At 43.9% G+C, this 26,238-nt stretch overlaps 3 protein-coding genes across 3 annotated transcripts; all 3 read left to right on the top strand.

Annotated features, from left to right (window-relative positions):
• Positions 1 to 7,763: 7,763 nt before the first annotated feature.
• LOC133923284 (uncharacterized) lies at positions 7,764 to 9,933 on the top strand. The gene is made up of 4 exons (XM_062368687.1): positions 7,764 to 8,058; positions 9,201 to 9,251; positions 9,652 to 9,744; positions 9,853 to 9,933. Exons 1-4 carry the CDS (start codon positions 7,837 to 7,839, stop codon positions 9,931 to 9,933), a joined length of 447 nt encoding a protein of 148 aa, XP_062224671.1. The 5' UTR covers positions 7,764 to 7,836.
• Positions 9,934 to 18,981: 9,048 nt separating this feature from the next.
• On the top strand, positions 18,982 to 22,576 carry LOC133922897 (ferredoxin-thioredoxin reductase catalytic chain, chloroplastic-like). Its single transcript, XM_062368426.1, has 6 exons — positions 18,982 to 19,235; positions 19,328 to 19,455; positions 21,610 to 21,659; positions 21,760 to 21,831; positions 22,201 to 22,261; positions 22,368 to 22,576. The coding sequence occupies exons 1-6, from the start codon at positions 19,142 to 19,144 to the stop codon at positions 22,410 to 22,412; spliced, it is 450 nt and encodes a 149-aa protein (XP_062224410.1). The 5' UTR covers positions 18,982 to 19,141; the 3' UTR covers positions 22,413 to 22,576.
• A 1,398-nt stretch (positions 22,577 to 23,974) lies between these two features.
• Positions 23,975 to 26,214, top strand: LOC133922896 (uncharacterized). The gene is made up of 5 exons (XM_062368425.1): positions 23,975 to 24,276; positions 24,371 to 24,727; positions 24,823 to 25,437; positions 25,549 to 25,719; positions 25,821 to 26,214. Exons 1-5 carry the CDS (start codon positions 24,256 to 24,258, stop codon positions 26,043 to 26,045), a joined length of 1,389 nt encoding a protein of 462 aa, XP_062224409.1. The 5' UTR covers positions 23,975 to 24,255; the 3' UTR covers positions 26,046 to 26,214.
• Positions 26,215 to 26,238: the final 24 nt, after the last annotated feature.

Below are 26,238 nucleotides of genomic sequence, written 5' to 3'. Positions count from 1 at the left end.
GGGGCCACCGGCGAAGGACTTCTTGGGCCGTCGGGGAACCGAGTGCTCGGGGGTCACTGTTCATATCCCCGAGCACTCTCTCCCAGAAACGCCATCTCTTGGCCCTCGAGGAACCGAGTGCTCGGGGGCCACTGTTCACGGCCCCGAGCACTCTCTCCCGGAATTGACTGTTCGGATCCTCAGGGAACCGAGTGCTCAGGGGCCACTGTTCGCAGCCCCGAGCACTCTCTCCCGGAACTACCTTCCTTGGGTCCTCGGGGTACTCAGGCGCTCAGGGGCCACTGATCGCAGCCCTGAGCACACCCTTCCCGGTACTCGGCTTTTCTGATCGTCGGGGGACTTGGATGCTCGGGGGCCACTGTTCATGACCCCGAGCACTCTCTTCCCGGCACTTGGTCTTCGCAAATCATCGGGGAACTCGGGTACTCGGGGGGCCACTGTTCATGGCCCCGAGCACCCCCTCCCGGGACTTAGTCCTCTCGTACTTCACGGAAATGATCCCCGCGGGAGGGCGTCACGTGGCAAACTGTTGGCCTGGCCTCGGGATTCGGGGACCCCTGGTTCTTGATTCACCAACACTGACGCTTGAAAACCGATGTTTATATATCTCGATGAAAAACCCGGACTATAACTTGACAGATTACCCGAACTATAGTTTATCTATAGTCTATAGCACCCTAATGGTACTAATGATCTTGACTAATACTAATATGGAAGTGCAAGTGTGTGTGTACGTGTGTATTGTATGAGGAAGACTTGAGTGGAGGTGTGTGAGTGTTGGAAGAAGACTCGTTGTGGATGGTCAGTAACAGGTGGTTGTGTGAGTGTTGGAAGAAGACTCGTTGTGGATGGTCAGTAGCAGGTGGTTTACTACTCTATTTATAAGCGTTGATGACTTGGCCACTACGGAAGTTTTGCATTCTGCAATGATAAACATGCAAGCTAACGTGTTCCCTGCTCCAAGATAATCCAAACTGAGCTACGTGCGCTACTAGTATAGGTATCAAGATTTACTTTGATGGCCCAATAGTCAGTGTCCTGTAGTATCAGTGGACTTAAGTCAAAACAATTAAACTCATACAAGCCTATGGGTGCCTATGGATTTGGTGTTCTGAAAAAAAAAGGAAAACAATGGTTTTGCTAGAGTCACATGACGTGGAGGATAAGCAAGGTAAAAAGTTATGCTTTATCAGTGACTTGGAACTTTATCCAAACAAAACATTGGGCACCTATAGTATTTTTTTTACATGATAGACTAGAGTCAGATGTACTGTGTGCTGCCACCTGCAATCCAATGGCCCATAGTACTAGTGGACCTAGAAGTGAATTTCTGCAATCATCTCTAATGGTTGGCACAATAGTCATGAGCCATGGTAAAGTTTTACTTTTCACTTTCATAATGCAATGTAAGCTGCAATTATTCTTAAGTACTAAGTTAATACGTGGATCAACTCAAATATCATAATTAATTAGCCAAACATCTCATTATATTGTATATAATTATGTTGTTCCTCACATCCTTCCCCCCTTAAAAGAAATTTCATCCCGAAATTTCACTCACCACTATCTGAAAAAAGATAGGGAAAATCTCTGCGGATATCCTCTTCTTTTTCCCAGGTAGCTTCTTCCTCACTATGGTTACTCCATTGTATTTTAACAAATGGAATTGTTCGTTGACGTAACTTACGATCAATTGATCCCAAGATACAAATAGGATATTCTTGATATGTTAGGTCATCTTGTAGTTGTAATAATGGCATCTCGACTTTATCTGTTGGCCGTCGCAAACACTTTCGCACCATTGAGACATGGAAGGTATTATGTACTCCTTGTAGGTGTTGTGGTAACTCTAACTGATATGCGACTTTCCCAGCTTTATGTGTTACTTGGTATGGTCCGATATATCTTGGGATTAATTTTCCATGGATGCCGAATCTTTTGATTCCTTTCATTGGCGAGATTTTTAAATATACCCAATCACCTTGTTGAAACTCTAGATCTCTTCTACGGTTATAGGCATAACTTTTCTGTCTATTTTGGGCTATATGCATTCGATTTCTTATAACCTTAATTTTCTCCTCTGTCTCTTGTACTAAATCTAGCCCAAGAAATTTCTTCTCTCTAACTTCATTCCAACGAATTAGTGTTCGGCATTTTCTTCCATACAATGCCTCATATGGTGCCATCTGGATAGTTGACTAGTAGCTATTATTATAGGCAAATTCTACCAATGGTAGATGTTTATCCCATGATCCTCCGAAATCTATTACACATGCCCTTAGCATATCTTCTAAAATTTGATTGACTCTTTCTGTTTGTCCATCTGTCTACGGGTGATATGCTATACTGAAGTTTAGTTTTGTTCTCATAACTTTATGTAGACTTTTCCAAAACGAGGATCTTTATTAGAAACAATAGCTAATGGCACACCATACAGTAACACTATTTCCTTGATATATATTTCAGCTAGTCTCTTAAGGGAGTAAGTTTGCTTCACAGGAATAAAGTGTGCCGTTTTTGTTAATCTATTGATAATTACCCAAATGGAGTCATGTCTAGTTGATGTATGAGAAATTCCAACAATAAAATCCTTACCAATTTGTTCCCATTTCCAAACTGGTATTTCTAAAGGTTGTAAATAACCACCTGGTTTCTGGTGCTCAGCTTTTACGCGTTGACATACATCACATTCAGAAATGAATTTGGCAATATCTCTTTTCATATTATTCCACCAAAATATCCCCTTTAAATCTTTGTACATTTTTGTACTTCCAGGGTGAATAGTATAAGAGGTAGAGTGTGCTTCCTCTAATATTTCCTTTCTTATTTCTTGGTCATCTGGAACACATAAGCGATTGCAAAACCAAAATGATCCATCTTCATGGATTTTAAAGTCAAGTGATTTCCTGGCTCCTAATCCTTCCTTTATATTATTTAGGAACTCATCATATTTTTGCTTCACCTTTATCTTTTCTTGTAAAATTGGCTGAAACTGTAGAGCATAGAGTTGGATCTCTGGATTATTTCTTACAACCATGATTTCCAAATTTTCCAAATCTTTCAGTATTTCTACTTGATTGGAGATCATAGTAGCCATGTTACATGATGCTTTTCTACTTAGAGCATCAGCAACAACGTTGGCTTTTTCAGGATGATAATTTATTTCAATATCATAATATTTAATTAATTCCAACCAACGTCTTTGTCTCATATTTAGCTCATTCTGAGTAAATATGTACTTGAGGCTCTTATGATTAGTGTAGATTTCAAAATGTTCTCCAAAGAGATAATGACGTCAAATCTTTAATGCAAATACTACAACTGCTAATTCTAAGTCATGGGTAGGGTAGTTCATTTAATTGGGTTTTAATTGACGGGATGCATATGCAATCACTTTATCTTCTTGCATTAGCACACAACCTAATCCCACTTTTGATGCATCACAATAGATCACATATCCAATTCCACTTCTTGGTAAAGTGAGTATCGGAGAAGATACAAGTTTCTTCTTTAGTTCTTCAAAACATTTGTCACATTGCTCATTCCATTCAAAGTTTGCTCTTTTTCGTGTAAGATTTGTTAATGGTGATGATAAATGAGCAAAACCTTCAATAAATCTCCTATAATATCCTGCTAATCACGGTCGTTAACCCTCGGACACCCTTACCCTGACACCGTGTGAGCGGGTTAGCTTTGGATCTCGTCCCATCAACATGAGCGAGCGGGCTAAACAAACCTAGCTGCAAGGAAACAAATCATATGTCCTAATAGTTCTAGTCCCCAGAAGACTGCCGACTAAGCGGTCAAATCCTTGAAATGGAAATACTTACAATTTGGCGGGAGACCGTGTTTACCCGTGGAGTCCTGCAACATAGAAAGTTCGATTTCTTGGATTTAAAAAACTTACATGTCATGTCCACGCTTGTCCGGAAGGTCCTGCAAAATAGAAAAACAGGCTCGTCGCCGAGCAGCCTTATACACAGAACTGGCGCTTCGCGAGTTGTGTAACTGGTGGCCGACCTCTCCGGTAAATCTGACCACGTGAGGCCGGGAAACTGGAGGTCACCAATGACCCGCGACCAGTCTTGCGCCTGGTGGTCATGGCCGTGCCTGAGGCCCTGTTAGGACCTGGCTGCTCGGGCTATAGAGCACGCCCACGGGACTCTTCGCTCGAGTTTTTATCGTTGTCCTCGCCGGGCCATGTGGCCGGGCCCAACTGGCTGGCCATCTGAGATGGCCAGCGTGCTACCACCGATTGGCAAATCAGGTTCTATTGTCCGTATTCATGTGAGTTGGACTGCCAAGCTGCGTTACCGGCACTCGCTTGAGCTTTAATCGTTGCTGTAGTGGTGATCTCCCTAACAGGCTCGACACCAAACCTTTTTGTGAATTTGCTGGTTGCCATGAGTAGGGGTTTAGGATCGCCTGGGGCTTTAGGGAATGGTCCCACGATATCGAGCCCTCGAACAGCGAAAAGTCGAGAGCACGGTATGTTTTACAGTGCCCGGGCTGGTAGGTCAGTATTTCGGCCATGGAGCCGACATAACTCGCACCGTTTCACCTGCTCGCAAGCATCCTGTAGGGCGGTGTGAGGTTCATCCTCCTTGTCCACCTCCGAGGATGTTAGGGAACGCTGTGCTCTCCCCATCCTGAGCGATGTATTTCAGTAAGGGGTTGTTGCTCCCTTGGTGGTAGAGGCGTCCCTCTACCAAGGAGGATTCTTGCGTTCAGCCCACATGACCTTTTCTGCTGACACATCGTCGTCAGGGGCTACTTGATTCTGAAGGTAGTCCGAGATTTGATCCATCCAGGTCGTACCCGAATCGAGCAAGGCGACCACATGATGGCTACCCGAGGTCGACGGCACCAAGGGAGGCATTGCCTCCAAAGGTGTTGCCTCTAGTGTCCCGTTTCCAAGCGGAGCATCCCTTCCACGTCGGTCCAAGACCGCAGTGGGTGGTCGTGTGAATCTTTTTTCAAAAACTCCGACCGAGGCAGGTTTGCAAGAAGAGGCTAGACGGGCCAGCCCTCGGATCCCGATCCAATGTCCTGAGTCTGGAACATCTCGGGACCTCCTGAGTCGTATTCGATGAAGAACACCCTAGACTTGAAAATGCGCCCCCCTACCTAGCGCGCCAAATATCGAGGGTAAATTCCTGACAGTGATTTCGGGGTATGCTGGACAGTGGGTGCGTGATCTACATTCAAGGTGTGTCTACGGAATGTGCGGGTGTGTTGCTCAAGAACACCAAGAATTATCCAGGTTCAGGCCCCTCGTAGGGTAATAGCCCTATATCATGTGTATTTTTTCTTGTATGGAGTCTATTTTCTTCTTCTTCTTCTCTTACAAGCCCGGACTCCCTCCCCTTATAATACCGGCGGGAAGGGACCTTATAAGTAGATCCATCTAAATGACCCATCCTTATCTACACGGTTGCAATGGTCATCATTACGGAGTATGCACGCGCCTACCTTGGAGTGCCGTGATAGACTAGTTCCTTTTCTCTAAGCAGCGTCCATCACACGACCACTCGGCACCACGCGACCGCACTCCCGACCCCCGCTGGACTTCCCGCGACCAGTCTCTACTGGTCGGACTGGTCGCAGGGTAGGTAGTCGTCTAAACCAAACTGCTTCCATTTAATATCGATGCCCATGCTGTTTTCCTTCCCTAGTAGGCACACCACACCGGCCGAGGCGACTGGGGCGGACGCAGAGCTTCCGTGTTTCCTCCCGTGGCATTAATTATTATGGGAGGGGTATGTCAGACATAACAGATGACGAGGCAGGCACGCGTGGGCAACCGGCAATGGGATGGAGCAGGCCGGGCCTCCATTCCCCTCTGTGCTTGTGTTCTTTCAGGATTCATGAGTTAGGTTGAACACATATAAATCGATCAATATTGATAGAACTAAAAAATTGTTGTCTAAGATGACATCAATATAACTAACTATAAACATTGTTTAAGACTTACCAATTGCTGTGACAACTACACTAAAGATAACTCTTCGCCGATGTCTCATCATAAGGTCCTTTCCTGCTATGCTATTTTCAGTCTTCTTTCCGGAATGAAATATAGAGTGGAAATCCGTTGTTAGTTTTCCAATTAAAGAGTGACTAAATGATTATTGAACTATGTTGAGGGAAGTTGGACCTGTTTGTCATTTCTATCTGCCAAACTGCAATCTGGCTCAGGAAAAACATCAGCAATTGTTGAAAACAGAAGTGCTCCAGCAAAAAACTGTAACCCACAAGTTACAAAGATAAGAAAAGGTTACAAATGCCCAACTAAACATCTTGCTTTTCTTACCCAAAGGTTTCCTTTCAGAAAACCAATTGCATTGACAGCGTCATAGGCCAAGTCAAAAAAAGACATGCTCAACATCAGTCCAGTAGCAAAGCCCTAAGGAAATGGCAAAAATATTTTGTGAAAATGTTGAATTTTCTGCACAAATAAACTTTTGTTATTCTTTGAACCTAATTAGTCATAGCATCAACCTGTAACAACCCGAGTGTTTTGTTGTTTGGTGCGCGATTTAGTATTGCCAACAGTGCACCTGGTGAGCACAATATAAAAGTATTATTGGAAAAAGTTGGTAGGAAAGATGCCAGCTGCTGAGAGGTAAACATCTTCATTCGATGTCTACCTAGACTATCAATCCTGAGATTCTTCAAAGAAATTAATGTACTACTCCCATTGATATTAAAAAAACATTTCTTGGTTGTACGTTACAATGATATCACTAGTAAGAAATATCAGTGTTGTCTACTCGGTTCAGATTATTTTTACGAGATTAGTTGTCGGGCAACTCTATCCATTGAACATATAGGACGCCAAAATTATATTTGAACATAGTCGTAAGTTAGCTTTAGGTACTGTTTGTTTCAACTGTAGATTCTAAAAAATAATTTATAGAAACTGTATTGTGAAAAGTTAGATGGTAAAAAGCTGAATTGTAAAAAGCTTTTAGATTGTAGATTCTAAAAAATTTTCATAGACAATTTTGTAAAATGAACTTTCACAATCTATCAAAAGTCGAGAAAAATCAGCTTCTCAGATTCTCACAATCTAACCAACAGATTTTAAAAAATTATAACAAAAAATTGTCTGTTTATTTCAGTTTTAGATTGTAAAAACTGAAAGCCACAATTCGAAGCTGAAACAAATATACCCTTATGCGCTTACAATTTGATTGCACTGCTTACAAGTAATATGTATATACATGCTTACAATTTAGTTCGATTGTAGTTACAAATTGACATACAAGTTATTCATAAATTATTAGTTAATACAAATTATTGACAACATTAACAAGTCAAGTACAAATACTTACTAGTTCATTTATACAGTAACATACAAGTGAGTTGTTTATACTTACAACTGTCGGATGAAAAGCCATCCCCTTAGTTATATTATGCAGGGTTATTATTAATGTATAATACTATATTGTAATTTTTTTTTCAGAAACGGGACCCACACTCATCCATTTGCAGAGGAAATGAACGATTGCCCCGGGGGAGCGCCAGGGATCGAACCCGGGTCGCGGATTGCGATCGGAGATGGCGGATGTCCTGTTTGGAGTTCGCGGATTGTGAAGTTATGATTTTGTTCGCTCCAAATAGTTAAAAAAAGGAACATGCCGACTTCCTTTTCCTCTCTAGCCGAGTCCTTCGCGTCTCCAGAGTCCAGACCGAGACCCCCTCCTCTCTTCCTGCCGCCCCCTGGCTCCTAACCCTAGCTGCCTTTTCCCCTCTCCCACCCGAAACGAGATCCTCTGACGTTGGAGATTTTGACGTCAGAGGGCAGTCGGGCAGTTTTGAGCCGTTCGATCACAAATGGGCGGACAAGATCTGATGCTACAGTGCACCTCTAACGTTGCTCCACCAACGTCAGAGGAACCGGTTCCCTCCCACCCCCTGGCCGTCATCCCCCTGTTGCTGGACGCCTCCCCTTGCTGTTGCTGGACGCGAGGAAGGAGGAGGATGAGAAGGGAGGGAAGAGAGGAGAAGGAGAGAAGAAGAAGCGTGGTTTTTGCCCTAGGGTTTGAAGGATCCAAGGTAAGGATGAAATCCATCTATCCCCCCTGCTTTATACGTGTATTTTGGTGAGTTTTAGCCAGGGGACTAGAGGATTAATTTGTGTATTAAGAAATATTAAGTTTGCCTCGCGCTGCTGTCTTTCAAGCATTGATAGTTTTAGATCTATTCAGTTTTTGGGAATCTTAGAGGCTGAATTAAGTTTTCGTGCAATTGAGAAATTGTAGAGAACTTCAAAATTTATGTGCTAGCAAAATTTCAGAATTTTTCGTTGGATGGTTTATCAGTTATGCAATTTCAAAGTTAACTATCTTGATAACACTGCCAAAATCTGTATTTGAGGTTCAGTCATGTTTTTGGTGACCTTAAAGAGTCTTTTAATGGAAAAGGTGATGATTAGGAAGTTGTATAGGGATGAATGAACTCTACTCGCATGAAATTTCAGCTTTATTGGCCATGTGGTTTGGGAGTTATGCTTGTTTAAAGATGACTGCCGTGTTCTGACGTGGTTCTGGATAGTAATAGATCTAATCAGTTTCCGATCACCTTATAGGCCGAACCAGTTTTCCAATGTGAAGTAAAGTTGTAGAGAATTTCGCAAGCTGTCCAGATTGGTAAAGAACGTAATTTTAAACAATTATATTATTTTATATTCTCTGACAGTACACACACATAAAAAAAAATCTGTGATCAAGAGATATATTTTCCCCACTGCACTATTTTGATGAACATTCGATTCACTCCTATAACTATTTATTGTTTTTTTAAAAATCCTTTCGTCCGGGTTAACCTTACCAGATTAACAATTCCTTAGCCATGTTGCATGCTATGTTCTTGAGATATGTATTGCCTTTATGTGTGACTGTGGATAATGTCATTAGTTTGGGGTATTGAGAAAAATGTTTCCATTACTCTGCAAGAAAGGATACATCTAAAAAATATGACGTAACAAGATGTTGTTTAAAGTCTGAAACCGAACAAATTCGTTTTCAACAAGGCTGTTTCAATGCTGATAGTAGAACTTCATATGCCAGTTAGTAGGATAGTATTAAGATGATTTGACAATGAAATTTAGATTTCAGCACTATTTTTGTTGATTCTATATTCCAATATATTATGTGCTCTACATATGTACAAATAATGATAAATTATGGTCCCTACAGATATTCTACATGGTAAAGCCCTGTCCGAACGAGATGAAATGTGATGCTGAGGTGAGCTTGAATTTGTCATACTTGTTCTAAACTAATGGATGCACAGAATATTTTACAAAATATATGACAATACTTCCTCTGAGATCCTGCAATGTCGTGAAATTGATGTACTGAACAAATGAATGCATCCATACTAATATTTCTCAGTTTATTAGCAGTATTCAGTTCGTCGTCCTCTGCTTTTGACTTTGCCAAAAATGAGACCATCTGAGCAAATGGGATCTCCTATTCAACTATAAAAAGATGCATCTGCTTACTTTAAGATCATTCCCACATTTTCATTTCCCATGTTCCATGCATAAGAAGTTAGGTAAACTTGATTGCCCAAAAAGCTTGGTGCGATGCAATTAGGTAAATTAAAGCTGACTAGATAACGTTTCAAATTATTTCCAATGGGCAGTTGAGTTCATATGTAATTAGGGATGCTGAAGAGTACAAGAATTTCTGCGACCATCCAAAGGTTCAGAGGCCACAGCCAAAAGAAGTAATTGCGGTATGCCATGTCCAATCACAATCATACTTTTCAGAATGCATGCACTAAAATCTCTGCTCTCCTTTACATACAAACTCATAATATGTATCCTTTTGTTCTTTTCTTCAGCAGGCTGGTCGGGAAGAAGCATGGGCAAAGGGTCATCAGTCGAGGGTCAACAGGCGCGGCAAAGGTGCGCCCTTTTTCTAGTAATTTATGGAATTACTGCAGTACACAAAAGGAGGCACAACTACAGACCTTCTGAAAGCAAATTATGCTCCTTTAGCTTTTGCCTCACTGAGTCATATTCATCAAGCAATTGATAGGGGATCCAATCATTTCATCAAGTAAATGGTAAGAGTATCCATTGACAGGTAGTCAATTAACCAGCACAATAAACATACGACATAATCAGCTAAGAACATAACACATTTAGGAACTATATAGAGCACGGATAGATTATGCACAGATGAAAGAGCAATATAGAAAGGAAAAAAAAGGAAATTGCAACTAATATTTATCAAATGTATTAGGTTGATTGAACACATACAAAGCACACAAGAATAGAGGGAGAGATGGGGATTCAGAGGAAAGCTAGCTAACACATGGAAAAAGAATTACGGATGAGAGTAGCAGGAGAGCTTATGAACAAAACTGTGGACGTTTGTGTGGTAAATGTGATGGGCGGAGGCTGCCGGAGGTGTGGATCGGCAGCTTTGCGGAAGGTGAGCGATGGGGGGTAGGGATAAGGTCGGCGTTAGGCTCCCTCCTCCCATTATGTTTCTTCTCCGATCCCAGCAAGGAAGGCGTTGTATCGAGGACAGGGACCGGCTGGTACGACGGCGGATGGGCAGAGCGGTCTGTTCCTCCGTGGCAGGCAGGTGGGGGGAGGCGGCGCAGCAGGCGCGGGTCGGGTAGCACGCGAGCTGGCATGGGAGGCGGCTCAGGGGAGCAGGGGTTCGTGGCCAACGGATCCCTAGCTCGAAACCGGCGGTGGATGGGCTATGGATTGGGATTTGGAGGTTGGCGGCTATCGAGGACTGGATGGATCTAGATTCCAAAAGAAGTAGCACCGAGAGGCAGTAGATGGGATGAACGAACAGATTCTTTCCCGCAGCAAATCGGGCGGCTGTAATGACGCGATGATGTGGCCGCATGAGGGGCCGAATTTGGTATAAAAAACAAGGAATATGGTATATGCCCAACTCTTTTGGCAAATCTTTGGTTGGGTCGTATCTTTGGTTTCTTGGATCTCAGCCCAAATGCCCAACAAGGCAACAACCCTACCTGCCCTGCGTAGCAAACAAACACAGCAGGCCGGCGGCCCAGTCCCCCCAAATCTTTGAGCTAGTTTTTTTATATTTTTTCGATTAAAAATTTAAATAAATAGATTTCTTGTGGAAAAAATTGCAAAACTAGACGCCTGCATCCCCCTGAGAGGGCGGTTAGACCTGCTAACCGCCCTCGGGAGGGCGGGTGGCCTAACCGCCCCCTCATTGGGCGGCAAGGGGGTGCTCGCCCGAGCCTGCACCTTACCGCCCCTGAGAGGGCGGGTACAGCTCCTTGCCGCCCTCTCAGGGGGCGGTAAGGGGGCTACCCGCTCGCGCCCGCCGGCCTCTACCCTTGCTCCCTCCTCTATAAAAGGGCCCAAAAATAGGTAAAATTCACATTTTACTCAGAAAAAAGAAAAAACTTTAAGAGGTAGGAGAGAGGAGAGGAGAGGAAGAGAGCCCAGTGAAGCTCTGTTGCATTTGATTTGCGGATTTAAATATCACTTTCTGGTAAGTTCCTCTATACTTTTATTGTTGTTAATTAGTGCGGTATTAGTATATGATATAGGTTTTACACATGTATGACCTAGGGTTTAGAAAATACTATATTTAGTAGAAAATTGTCAATTTTACTTAGAACATGGTAGGATAGCAGTGAAATATAGAATATTATTTGTAGTATGTTAGTTTTAAACATGTAGATTTTATAGAGTAATAATTGTAGGGTTGCATTGTGTAACATAGGAGCTAGCACTGTATGATAATAGACGGATCTAGGATGTAGCGTTTAGAAATGGTAGTATACTGTGAATATTAATTCCAACATAATAGAATAGCTATTAAATGTAGATCGTATAGAGTAATATTTGTAGGTAAGTTTGGGTAGGGTTATTATTTAAAACCTATTGTTATGTATGAATCGGTTTTTTCTCCGATACTGAGAAATATAGTTCGTCGGTCTTAACATTAGTTATATTTGCGGATGTTTTCAGGGATGGTAGATAAATTAATTTTTCAGATATATTATGGTGATGGTGAAATTAGATACGGTCCTAACGGTGTAGATCTGTTTGGATTTTGTCATGTCATGAAGGGTCTTAGTAAAGCTAATGAGAGGACCATTGTGGGTGTGTGCAAATAGCTCATGCAGTTTTTCCAACTGGATTCGCAGCAACATGAGCTAAAGCTGAAAGCTGTCTTCAGCCGTACTAGTTATGGATACTTTGGGGAGCTTGTTCCGATCGAAGCCACATCAATTTGGAGGCAGTATATAGATATATCTTGTGAACGTGGCATGTCTCTGGTGTTGTTAGCTGAGGCGTACCTAAAAGATCAAACGGAGGTGAACTCTATTGAAGCAGTAGCGGGACCAAGTGAGACAGTGGAAGATGAATCAGACTAGGTTAATGTCGGGACCAGGGCAGATGTTGGAGATATTCCAGAGATGCAACCGATGGGTGTAGCCGATGAAGGGGAGCATATCCCTAACATCATTGAAGAGATGGAGTTGGAGGATCAAGAGTTGGAGGAAGGCCTTGCCGATGGGGATTCATCTGATGAGAAGGGTAATACTCCAGTGCCTGTAGAGTGGAGAGATCATGAATTAAATTCAAAGATGATAGTTAGCGAGGTTGATCGGACACCGTGGTAGTACCATGAGAACGAGGTGTCTCAGGGTGCTATGTACCCCACAAAGGAGGCAGTTATTAATGCAGTTAAATTCTGGTCGTTGTCTCTTCGGAGGCAGTTCAAGGTTGTTAAATCTAGTAAAAGAGAGTATGATGTGAAGTGTTTGGTGCCTCAATGTCTTTGGCGGGTGCATGCGTTCAGAGGGAAATGGGTAGATTACTGGCAGTGTTCAGTCAAGGAACATAATTGTCACATTGAGGAAATAGAGTTCGCCCACTGAAACCTGTCATCTACCTTTATTACTAATGTTATGTACGGGGAGATTGTGGACAACCTAAGGTATGAGCCACGATCAATAATTCGTGCTATTGCGCAAATGTTCCAGTACACAATAAACTACGTGAAGGCATGGAGGGCGAAACAGAAGGCTATTGAGATGAGGTTCGAAACATATGAAGATTCATATCACAATCTACCTCGTCAATTAGCCACAATTTGTGGAAGGAACCCAGACAGCTACTATGATATCAAGCATTACCCCTCGACTGATGCGGAGTATTCAACCCTGACATCCAAATTGGCTCAAATCTTTCGGGAATGAGCAAACAAATTGGAGGAATGGGAAGCTTATGAGCTTGTGATCGCAATGGTACCACATGCATACCTTGATTCGGCTCCTAGAGCACAGATTTGAGGAAGAAAGGGAGAGAGTGCTTGAGAGAGGAGAGAGAGGGAGGAGCAGCAGGTCCTGCTGCACGGGCGGGAGTGAGGGAGAGTGAGGAGGAGAGAGAGAGAAGGTGGACTGCCCCTTTGGAGTGGAGGAGGTGTGGGGCCGAGTGGATCCCACATGTTAGAGAGAAAGAGGTCTATTTTAACTGTGAATTTAATTCTTTTCTCTCCCAATTTCTTTCTCTCATCTAATCGATTTCAAACAAAGTGCTCTAGTGCGCTAAAATAATTTACCTAAAAAATAATTATGACGCTAATGATGCATGATTAAGCTTAATTACGCGATTATGGAATTTAGGACGTGACAATAGACCCAAGGTACATTACTGTGAGGAACTGTCCAAATAATATCCTAATTGATCACCAGGAGGATCATTATTCATAATCATAACCTCAATGATTAACCAGAATATCATCCCGGTAGTTCCGGTATATGTTTTGTACCCAAGGATCAGAACACATGCCTTCCAACTACATCACAACATAGCTTAATAAAGAGCGAGTAATAAATATTTATATTACAAGTCTTTAAACATGCATCTGTTTCCACAATTTATATCAAAAAAGAAAACCACAACTACGCAGCAGAAGATAAACCTATACAACAAAAGCAGATGAAGCCACATTCCCTTAGGCACCATCCCAAAAGTACCGAGTTTGGAGGAGAAGGTGCTACTCCTGTGTGCCGCCCTGATCGGCAGACACAAAGTAGTCGAACACCGCCTCTTCCTCGCCGACCTGTAAATCTGCAATAACTTAAGGGCAGCACCCTGAGTACAAAGGTACTCGCAAGTCTTACACAGTATAGGTATATATATTCCCGACTCCAAGGATCATGCATTAAGCTGGAAGCAAGAATTAACATGGTTAAGTTAATTAAGCGGTAAGCAACCTAGACATAGGTTTGAGCAACTAGCTTAACCAACATATATGAAACAACCCTGCACCACCAACTAAACATATATAAACGTTACCAACAAGTGTATCAAAGTATAACAGGTGCCAACTTGATCACCATGCCCAGACCACCACACCGGATCCGAACCACACCCACATAGCCGAACCATCATCCACAACTGAGACTCTACGACCGGTGCAGATAAGCGATAGACATGCTCATAACCTAGAGCGCGGTAGTTCGAACTATTTTTACACCCTGCATGGGTGATACTCCTGGACCCACACGACACAGGGACCACACAGCTTGTGCCACTCATGAAGTGCACACAAGGGGGTACCCATGTCAACCTTTCCCAACCAACCCCAACCGTGTGGATCGTGCATCACTCGGCGTGATGGTGCTAGAACTACTCCCGGAGCAAACTAGCACCGCTAACAAGCTCGCCCGCTCACACTGTCGATGATCAGGCCCACAAAGCCACAGTTGCGAAGGTATTCGGCTTTTCTACCATTATATCAGCGTGTGGTGAGTAAGGTAAGTGCTAAAGCTGACTATACCGACGATCGGTGCTTAACCGGTGCAAGCGGTCTACGGTGCCCGATTTTCCTCTACCGTCCTACCCAGGGAAACTCCACATCCGGACAGGCTAAACACCCTCCTAGCACCGATCACCCCTCGCCTCATACTCACCACTCAACCAACCACCACAACTCAACCATATTTGTAACCATAAACATAACTGTAAAATAGGAGCAACCCTAAGCTCACGAACAACGGAGTATGCTGCCACTCATCTTCTACCGATGACCTAATGCATTGCTAAGCATATAAGTCGAGATTACACCTAGACACAACATCATCTCTAGGCTACAAGGAACATACACGAAACAGGTGACCAAGGTAGAAGAATGCAATGGCTTAGGTTCTACCCAAGGGTACCAGACGACACACGCATACATACATAAGCATATTTAACATTTTAGATTTCATGTTAACACGGTGCAATATGATAGATGCTTGCCTTGCTGCCCTGGATCAGAAAGGTGGGGTGACTCCGGATCGCCCTCGCTCGTCGGGATTGTCAGATCGGTGTTCTCTAAAAACAACAACGCGTGCAATACCATGAGTATGGATAAAATGCAATAATGCATGCCATAAGATGCGCAAAACATGTTAAAAGTGCAAACATGCGAGCTAGAACAAAATTAGGACTCAAACCAATTTGAAAAGTTACCGAAAGTACGGAACCTCCGGACATATGCGGACTATCCGCAAAATTATGCAGAACATCCGAACATTGCGCAACTCAGGCAAACTCTGGACTATCCGAACTTTTCTCCGGATACTCCGGACATGTGCGGACCCTCTAGACTTTTGTCCAGACACTTCGGACCTGGGCTGAAAATGTGTTTTCGATGATTCGTCGATCGATTTAACTTCGACACTAGACACACTCTACCTAAACATGGTCATACACTATATAAGGGGTTTAGATTCAATTAATTACGAAATGTTAAAGATTGAAACCATTTCAATGACTCATTAAACCTTAGCGCATATTTCATTAACCAACGAAATTCAAACACTCAGCTCATGGCTCATAGTATTTTTAATGTATAGAGCATGCTAATACAAGGCTAACAAAAGTGGTTTCATAAGTTTAGGACGTGGCAACAACTAATTGTGATCTAAACAAGCCGAAATACATTTAATTAACTCACTAATTCTTAAAAATATTTTCTGGAGTTCTAATATTTTTAACATGTAGTTCACACTCATACAAAGCTAACGCAACTGATCTCACGAGTTTGGAGTTCGGATGAATTAATTATAAATTTTACAAGCCTCAACACGCCAGATGAATAGTAATTGTGGACCCTCTGCACTTTTATACGGAACCTCTGCACTTTTGCGGACTATTCACACTTTTTGCGGAGATTACAGACTGCAGAACCTCCGGACAATTTTCCGGAGGTTTCGGACTTTCCAAAACTGCTCCTATTTGAGGAGAAACTTTGCCAAATTGATTTGCAATCTTTTCCACTCCAAAGGGGGATATGTTTGGGAGAGTTTAGAGAGTTTAGAACCCGACTAACCACCTAGAAACTCAATTCCTAAATCAAATTCATCCAAATCCTCATTTTGGTCCAAAACCTCAAAAACTCATGAACTTCGCTAAAACTCGAAATCAATCAACCAAATCACGAATTCTTGCCATGAGGAGCCTGAGAGACTTACTCAAGATGCTTGTGGTGTTGGGTGACCGTCGGGAAGTGGAGGAAATGCTCAGGAAACGAAGAATTCTGGTGTTCTTCGCGTTTTAACCCTAAACACCAAAATGAGCCAAGAACGACTCAAATCCTCCGGGAATTCGAAAATGAATTGGATGGATGAGTAGCTTATGAGCTCTAGAATGCAATGGTACCACATGCTTACCTCCAATTCTTCTCTAGAGCTCGAATTTGAGGAGAAAGTGAGAGAGAGCTTGAGATGGGAGTGAGAGAGAGGCAGCAACTGCTGCACGGGTGGGAGACGTGGGGAGTGAGGGAGGAGTGAGAGGGAGCAGGTGGGGCTGCCCATTTGGGTGGTTGGGAAGGTGGGGCCCATGGGTAAGAGAAAAAGTCCGTTTTAACTGCGAATTCTATTCTTTTCTCTCCCGAATTTCTTTCTCTCATCCAATTGACTTTTAACGAAGCGCATTAGCGTTCCGAATTACAATTATGCAAAATTAAACAAATACTTAAGAAACATGATTATGCTTAATTGCGTGATTAAGAATTTGGGACGTGATAATTACCTCGGGTACAAAAACTCCTATACGCAGTATTGATATCTTAACGCAAACTTCGACATTATTTCTAAGTGAATAGAGTTATGGTTGTATCAGTTTTTCCTCTGGGGAATGTTATCCGCAACAATGAGGTACTCTTAGGGAATTCGATGTTCATTTAGTCCCCCGCACAACCATAAAATCCCATGTCCTAGTCGACTTCTTGGTTCAATGGACCAACTCCGAGCTTGATATCGTGCCAGAGCAAATAACCCACGAGACGTGGATGATGAACTTTGACGGATCATTGACGCTCCAAGGCTCAAGAGTTGGGGTTATAATCACTTCATCAATAGGGGAAACCATGAGGTATGCCCTTCAATTCGGTTTTCTCATGACTAACAATGTGGCCAAATACGAAGGATTACTGGCGGGCCTCTGAGTAGTTATTTCACTTGGAGTACGTCAACTACTAGTAAAAAGGGATTCACAATTAGTAGTGAACCAGGTCAATAAGGAATACAAGTGTTCTGACCCAACCATGGCCGCATACCTTTCGGAGGTCAGGAAGCTAGAGCGCCACTTTTCCAATTTAGAAGTCAAATATATCCCGAGACGGGAGAATTTCCTAGCCGATAAACTTGCAAGGCTGGCTTCAGCTCGATCTTTAGTACCTTCTGGGGTGTTCGTTGAACGACTCCCTAAGCCATAAGTCCTGCCTAATGTAGGGACAGGTGAAGGAGTTGCAATTCTCGATAAGGATGAAGCGCTCGAGAACTCACACAATGTCGAGGTCTCACTAGAATCGTGAGTTTCTTCAAGATCAAGCATTACCTGAGGATGAAGTTGAATCAACGAGAGTTATCGAGAAGGCCAGGATGTGTACCCTGGTCGGAGGTGTCCTCTATCGTAGAGAAACCCATGGAGTCTTAATGAAGTGCATCTCTCAAATGCAGGGTAAGAAATTACTCGATGAAATCCATGATGGGAATTGTGGAGTCCACATTTCCTTCCAAACTTTAGTCGGGAAAGCTTTTAGATGAGGATTTTGGTAGCCCACTGCCCTCTATAATGCATGTGAATTGGTTAGAAGATGTGAACAATACCAGTTTCATAACCGGCAGATTCGTCAAACTGCACAAGCACTACAAACCATCCCCCTATTCTGGCCCTTTGCGACCTAGGGGCTGGATATCTTGGGACCCTTCCTAAAAGCCCTCAAGGGTTTCAAACACCTTCTCGTTGCTATCGATACATTTACAAAATAGATTAAGGCCGAACCAGTGAGAAAAATCACTGCTGATGTCCCATCCTTCGAACACCTTCTCGTTCCTCTTTGAAAGAATAAATAAAGTCGTATTGTTTCTTGCAAACAATGTCTAATTTTATTTTCTTTTTACTCCCGAGTTACTTATGGCGTCGGGCGGCGACTTCCGAACGGCTCCAGCCTTCTGTTTCGATAGAGATGGGCGGCGGAGGTGGCAGCCAGGGTGGTGCAACTGGAGCGACCAAGAGGATGGGACACACGAACGGTCGGGATTGATCAGGTGCAGTTTTTGGGGTAAGCTGGCGGCGGTGGCATGAATGAGGCGGCGACGGGCTAGGCACGGAGGAGGGCGTCGTGGAGGATAGAGGCGGCGACTGTGCACGGTTTAGAAAGGATGAGGAGGAGGGCAAGCTGGGAGCGGAGCAGGGGCGTCGTGGAGGATGGAGGTGGTGACTGGGCATGGTTTTGAAAGGAGGAAGAGGTCTTTTTAAGTAGTAAGATAAGTAGTAGAGAATCGGAGGGATTCCCTTTATTGAGGGCGTTTTGCGCAAATAGTCAAAGAAAATCTCCGACAGCACAGATCCTGTCCGTCATTTCTCCATCCAATGGCTGCTGCCGCTCGCCTGTAACAATCCAGGGGTGGGTGTGGTGTGCGGCGGAGGTGGCCCGGCCGGCGCGTGTGGTTGTGGCCGTGCCGTAGATGGAGATGAGACGACGGAGAAGAGAAGCTCCTCGACCACGAGACGATAGTGAAGGCAGCAACTCCTCAAGCATTCCAACCTGACTCCCCCCTTTCGTCCTCCATCCAACCACCACCACCTCCTCCTGTAGATCGGGCGGGCGGGCGGGCGATGTCCACCACCACCGTCGAGAGCGGGGGGCTTCTCTTCCGCCCATCACCAACGCCGAGAGGACGCCCCCGAAGATGCGGCGTCCGAGCTCAAGGTATGTATACGCCAACCCTTATTCCTACTTCTCTGACTGACTGAAATAGTGAAATTGATTGGGATGAAATCTTTGTTGGGCTGCGCGCGCAGCCGGAGGAGCGGATGCAGCCTCCGACGACAAGTCGGTGGACATTATGCGCAAATTCTCCGAACAGTACGCCCGCCGCTCCAACACCTTCTTCTGCGCCGACAAGTCCGTCACCGCCGTCGTCATCAAGGTACTAAACCATCCCGACTCCTCTCCTAGTCCTAGGTAGGGTAGGAATAGAATAGATGCGCTCTGAGCCTCAACATACCCAAGGAAAAGAGTGGTACAATGAATTAACCGTACAAATCCAAGAAGAAAGATTCTTGATGTGAGAGGACCAGGCAACCCGAGCCGTGGTGATGGATTAGCATAGGTTTGCCATATTAACTGTGGCATTCGATTTTGGACGCCTGAGCCAGGCTATCCATGTAGGCATTCAGTGCTTCAGGCGTGTGTTTTTGCCTGCGAGATTCATATAATGGGCTATTATTTTTCCTTAAATATGTAGAATACCATAGTTTGTATTTAGAATCATTTGCTAAAATCTCACTTAATTTTCAGTCAGCGCGTGTAAGGCAATAATACTTAGCTTTTATATTCTATGTAAAGTCATTCTTTGACACATACTGGATTGCTATCTAAGAAACTCCTACTTGTTTCTCAGTTAATATGGGTTATGTAGAATTTCTTATGCAGTGGAAAAATGGGGACTTCACCGGTGGTATACAGTCAATTATCCCGATGACCTTGTTTGGTGGAACCACATTCAAATATTTTGATTTTTTCGTTAGCTGCATTTTTCTAAACCATGTTGCACAAGGATATTTTACTGTGTTACAAATAGCGGAAGATACAGGAATAGTTACAATTGCCTGTCTGCAACCCCTTGTACTTAGTGTTCCGCTCTTTCCTCCACAGCATGGCTCGTCCATGTAGTTATGATACCTGTCTGCAACCACTGTACGTAGCACTAATGGTTGTGACCATACATGATCTATATCACTTTAATTTTTGTATGGAGATCTGGAATACTTAATTTGATGACTCCGCATCTATGTGAAAGAAGGATAAAAAGACTAGAAAAGATCCTGAGCATGACAAGCCATGGTTGTAGCCTAGTAGAGGATGAGCATAGCAACGAGGCGCAAACGGTGATTAGTTATGGCGAGCACCACTATGGCAGTTGTTGTGTCAACCACCATTGACAAGAGGATGTAGTGGGGAGATCATCATTGTCTTAGTGGATGCTCATTTGCACCTTCAGACTTTGCCACCGTTATCTCACTGACATGTGGAGCCACTCTGAGCCAATGACAGTGGGACATGGTGATAAATCCTGAAGTGCCATTTGTAAGGGTGGCAGATACTCAAATTCCCCGTGCAGATGTCATAAAAGCATGAGACACGGAATGTTGAGAAACCAAATAAACACATCCACCACAGTTACAACCAGGTCAAACCATGTCTACGAGTATAAATAGATCCCTGCACTGGGGGAAGAACAAAAGCTACTTTGTACTAAGAATACAGCTGATAGAAAGAAACATAAATACCAATGTTACTCCCCATACGTATCAGAGAGAACTAATTCCCTCTGCCTTCATTCTAGGTGCTACTGCTCTCATGAGCATTTGCATGAGCCTACAACTATGATGATGTCACTGGGTAATGCCAGTGACTCCTTGGTAATCCTCCAGGGGCCTACAGCTTCCCTTTTTGCATAGAGGTCAAACTGCCTCTGCCGTGTGGCAGGGTTCCACAGCCATGCGGCAGCTCATCTGCGCAAGGGGGCCACAAGATATGCAGACAAGATGGCTTTAAAATTCGTGCAATATGCCAACACTGGTTGTGGTAAACAGCGCCACGAGGTCGAGAAAGGTGGCAAACTGCAATGCTAAGCAATTCTTTTTTCCTGCCCCCAACCCAGGAGATACACCTCCTGGGGCCAGTGGATTGGTGGAGGGTGTGTTTAGAGGTTAGGTTTAAGATGTCAGCTTCAATGCCATTTTAGGAATTGAGGGAACAACCGATGCATTACCATTGTAAAGCAGTATATAAAGCACATGGGTACATAAGAGACCAAAAAGACAACAAGGGACTGTAGTAGATTGAACAATTCTGCCACCTGCTAGCTCCTGGTATTACTCAAGTCATTTCGTGATACCAACTGGTAGTTATGCAATATGTGTTGAATTTAAGTACTCTACGATGATTTTCTAAGAGTAATCATCTTGATGATAAATATAAATATGGAATTGTGCAACCCCTTCTTGATGATAGAGCATTAATGAGAATGCCTCGTGTGTCTACTTTATGATGAGTGAAAACTACAAAATGCATGCAGGGACTTGCTGACCATAAGGATCAACTCGGAGCTCCTCTATGCCCTTGTAGGTAATTTATCTTATGTATGGTTTTTTCTCAAATGCTCTTCCGTTTTTTTTATACAGCTTGTACTTATTTTTCCTTCCCTTCATCATCCAAATGTTATTAGGCATTATGATGACAAAGCTGCTGAGGTAGCACAAGGATTTTGGAATTGCCCATGTGTTCCCATGCGCGAGAGGTTTGTTTATCAACTCTTTTTTTTAATATCTGCGATGGTGGTTCATAAAAAGTATTGAGGTTATGTAGTGCTCTGCTTCTCTTGCAAAACTGGGTGAGGTTCTTTTCACTTGCTGTGTTGGATGAATGATTGGCCGCCTATTTCTCTCTGATCCAATCCCATAGAATTAGTATTTGCTATGAAGGCACATGCTTCGCAAAAGTGCAAAAATCAACCTGCCGTACCTAGCGTGTATTGATACTATCTATTTTTTATAGACAACTTTGGAGTGTAATTTCTAGTTCTTTTTCCTTGAAACGAAAATCATATAGAAAAATGATGAGCTGTCAAGGAGCATGTTTGCTTGAATTGAGCTATCTACTTTTGCAGGAAGGAATGCCATTGTATGCTTTTTCTTACTCCGGACAATGATTTTGCTGGACAGGACCAGGCATGCCCGGTTTTCACATTCATTGTGTACCACATAATACTTTCTAGTTGTCCCTTATCTCTGCTTCAACGATATCTTTTAATATATACCTGTATACTTGTGGCAGGCTATCACCCTGGTGGAGATCAAAGACGCGACATCAAAGATCTAATTTCCCGTGCATTTTTCGTCCCATGTTTTACTTGACAACTAGTTTTTTTTATATTTATATGTAGTATCTATAAGAAGATATGCCACCGGAGAAATTTTTCATAAGCACTTCCGAAGGCTGTCATTATCAGTGCTCCTATATGGATATGAAGCGTCTTTGTTGTATCTTGGCTTCATTTTTCTTGATTGAAGCATCTGGGTTTCGCTGTTCTTGGCATGCAACTAATCCGATACGAAAAACAAAGACTTGTGTTTGATCTGGGTTTGTAACGGTGGCCCTGAAGCATAGAGCAAATATATTAGATGTTTTATAATACATACAATTAAAATTTAAAAACTTTGACAATTAATACATATAAAATTCCTAGGATTCAATATATGCAAATGATATGTGTGGATTCGCTATGAAAATACTTTCATATGACTATATATTTAATAGATTTCACAAAGAAATAATTATAAAAATAATGTTAAAATGTATATATTGGACACCATGTGGACAAGTTCAAAAACAGGTAGTAGCAGCGAAGCAACAGCAAGGTGACTCCAAAGCACTACTAGTACTGCAGGAAAAAGATCAACGCTAATTAATACTATCAGGAAACTTAGCTTCTTACGCATGATTGTGAGGACAGCAGATATTGGCTTCTTCCTGATGTAACTCTGCCTTCCTACCTTCGTCCATTGCAAACCAGCAAGATATTTGGCTAGTGCATGTCAAAAAAATAAAAAAGAAAGATATTTGGCTAGCGAGTATTGGCAAAACCTAGCAATCGAAATGGCTTGCGTTTGTCAGCCAATCCATTTCCGTGGCAGTGACTTATTTCCGACATCTTTGGCTGCATCTTCCTATTCACATTGCATAGATATTTCGTATGAATTTCTTCAAGAATCATCTCAGGAGAAGTTTTTCTTTTTCTTTTTTGGGAACGTCGTCTCAGAAGAAGTGAAAAAAAAAAGAATATTTAATAAGAAGAGAGAATTCCTCCTATGCTACTACAAATTTTTATAGTTCCCTTATATGCCATTAATGTCTCAATGTTATGGCAATACCAAAAGTTTCAGTGACATAAGAGAAATTTATCCTAATAAGAAAGCAAAAGAAGAAAGCAGAGTGCAAAGTATTAAAATCTCAACCATGTACCACCATTGAGAGAGTTTGGACTTAATTTGGGGAGAGTAAACTGGAACAACTTATCTTGGATTCTTAAATTATAACATGTTAATCTGGGATTGGAGAAGGGAGGAGTAGTGTGACAAATGTGTCTGTCACCGCAAGAGCATTTTAAATAGTAGACAGAAAATGATAACCAAACACTAGCGTTTATTCTTTTTTTCCTCGGTATTTCCCAAGGCAGAAATTGGGTGACGGGTCATGCATTTGCAACAATTAAGGACTGTATTGTACTGCACTGCACTGCGAGATGGTAGTTGCAATTAGCTAGTTTATCATCTCAACAATGGACAGAGACACCGGCGCGCGCTCTCACCCGATCGCTCTCTCTCTCTCTCTCTCTCTCTCTCTCTCTCTCTCTCTCTCTCTCTCTCTCTCTCTCTCTCAAGCAAGTCCGTCCGGCCCACCAACCGATGGGCAATGATCTTTGTTTCTCCGTTTCCCACCTCACCTCACCTCACCCCACCCCAATCAGCTTTCCTTATTATTACTCCACTGATCAGAGTCTCATCCGTCTTTATCCGCTGCTTCATTGCTATCGCTGCTAGCAATGCAATGCATGACACACCACAGTTAACCAACCGTGGAAAAAGCAGAAAAGAAGCAGCTGCCAGCGGCAGCACAAGTTACTTGTTCGCAGACCAGAGGTGTCTGCAGTCTGCAGGTTGCCATGGCTCATCACAGACCACAGGTGAGCTGCCTGCTCTGTTCATCGATCGACTTTCTTCTTTCCCAAAGACAGTCCGTGTTTGGGCTTTGATTAATTTGATCCATTGTGTGTGCAGGAGGAAGACACTGTTGGCAGCTATGCAGCTAGCTTGTCGATGGAAGAAGATGAAGAACATGGCGCACACGGAGGCCTTCCAATCGAACATGGCGGCACATTATCTGCAGAGGACCAAGACGAGTCTTCCTCCACAAAGAAGCGACCGCTGTCGGTGACGAGCTGCCTTTTGCCAGCACGCAGCCTTAGATCAACAACGACCACTGCTCCTGTTGCTCAATCTCAAGCCGACGAAGAAGAGACATCGGCATCCGGCGGCATCCGGTCGATGTCCTTCTCCAAGCTCTTCAGCTTCAGGATGCCCAGGGCGCCGTCATCGTTGTCCACCTTGGATTACATTGATCCAAGTGCAACTCTAGTAAGCACCGACCGATCCAACTGTTTTTCTTTTTCAAGAGTGTGTGTAACCTTTGCACTCCCTCCGCTAACCAATCCCTTGATTCGCTTAACAAGAATCAAAGGAAGAAGAACGGGGAGGAGGAGAAGCTGAAGCGGATATGCCGTTCCCAGTCGGTGCCTACGAGCGTGAGGCGATTCAACACCAAAGCAGGGCTGAGGAGAGTGGCGGACTCCAGCTCCCTTGCCCTTGCCCTTGGCCCCGGCCCCGGCCCTGCTGGAGTGTTCCGGCTCAGAGTAGAATCACTTGATCCAGAAGAGACAGGCGCCGGCAACGAAGCATCAGCAGCAGAAGACATCGCGGCGGAGGAGGCGGTGTGCCGGATCTGCATGGTGGCGCTGTCGGAGGAGGCGGCGCTGAAGCTGGAGTGCTGCTGCAAGGGCGAGCTGGCCCTGGCGCACAGGGACTGCGCCATCAAGTGGTTCAGCATCAAGGGCAACGGCACCTGCGACGTCTGCAGCCAGGAGGTGCTCAACCTCCCCGTCACCCTGCGCCGCCTCCATGACCATCATCCGTCTACTCCTCAGGCGGCGGTGGCTCAGGCTACTCAGCAGCAGCAGCAAGCTGACTCGACCAGCAGCAGCAGCCGTCGATACAGAGTGTGGCACGGCACTCCAATCCTCGTGATCATCAGCATGCTCGCATACTTCTGCTTCCTGGAACAGCTGCTGGTTGCTTGCTGCACTCTGTCTCTACCTGGCTATATATTGCATGCTGTTGAGTTTTTCAAGTAACTACTATACCAAATTAGCCCTATGAATGAACTCCGAAATGAATTGCAGGTAGGCGACCATGGCACAGCTGCTCTGGCCATCTCATTGCCCTTCGCCTGCGTCCTCGGCCTCTTCTCCTCTCTAACCACAACCAAGATGGTGTCAAGGAGATATGTGTGGATCTACTCTGCGGTGCAGTTCCTCTTCATTGTACTCTTCACCAACCTTTTCTACAGATACGTAAGGGAGCAGATCTTTCTTTTTTCTACCCTTGCTGAATCAGCCGTCGCATGCATTGGCATAATCAATCTGACACAGTTGCTGTATATCCACTGAACCAGGTGCGCATGCAAGCGGTGATCGCTATCATCCTGTCCACCTTTGCTGGCTTCAGCGTCTCCATCTGCGCCAACTCCGTCCTCCTCCAGATTCTCAGATGGAGGGCCAGGCGTGTGGCGTCGCCGACCACAACCACAACCGGAGAAGAAGAATTAGAAGAAGGCCGTGGCCGTGGTCCCAGGGAGCCCCCAGCGGCAGACCTTGAGATCGCTCTGCCTCCGCCGTAGCTCGCTGCATTCTATCATCCAACCATCTTCAGTTCAGTTCATTCTAGTTCACTCCAGCTCGGTTTGATTGTATATATCCCATTCCTTTGTTTTTTGGAACCTCGTTGTATGAATGGCCCATTTTTCCTTTCTATGGTATAAATAGAAATATGAGACAGTGAGCACCGAATCCATTTTTCTCCAAAACTGAAAG

Source organism: Phragmites australis, chromosome 6 (genome assembly GCF_958298935.1).
Source record: "Phragmites australis chromosome 6, lpPhrAust1.1, whole genome shotgun sequence".
NCBI classification, from domain to species: domain Eukaryota; kingdom Viridiplantae; phylum Streptophyta; class Magnoliopsida; order Poales; family Poaceae; genus Phragmites; species Phragmites australis.
Note: the sequence above shows the minus strand (reverse complement) of the source record. Positions and strands in the feature narration are given on the sequence as shown.

Coding starts and splice junctions, on each gene's coding strand:
- LOC133922896 (XM_062368425.1), top strand. CDS start 24,256: ATGGCTCATCACAGACCACAG. Junction 24,728..24,822: donor TTGATCCAAGTGCAACTCTA/GTAAGCACCGAC, acceptor TCGCTTAACAAG/AATCAAAGGAAGAAGAACGG. Junction 25,720..25,820: donor CCAACCTTTTCTACAGATAC/GTAAGGGAGCAG, acceptor CCACTGAACCAG/GTGCGCATGCAAGCGGTGAT.
- LOC133923284 (XM_062368687.1), top strand. CDS start 7,837: ATGGGCGGACAAGATCTGATGCTACAGTGCACCTCTAACGTTGCTCCA. Junction 8,059..9,200: donor TAGGGTTTGAAGGATCCAAG/GTAAGGATGAAA, acceptor TGGTCCCTACAG/ATATTCTACATGGTAAAGCC. Junction 9,745..9,852: donor AGCCAAAAGAAGTAATTGCG/GTATGCCATGTC, acceptor TCTTTTCTTCAG/CAGGCTGGTCGGGAAGAAGC.
- LOC133922897 (XM_062368426.1), top strand. CDS start 19,142: ATGTCCACCACCACCGTCGAGAGCGGGGGGCTTCTCTTCCGCCCATCA. Junction 19,456..21,609: donor TCACCGCCGTCGTCATCAAG/GTACTAAACCAT, acceptor AAATGCATGCAG/GGACTTGCTGACCATAAGGA. Junction 21,832..22,200: donor TGTGTTCCCATGCGCGAGAG/GTTTGTTTATCA, acceptor CTACTTTTGCAG/GAAGGAATGCCATTGTATGC.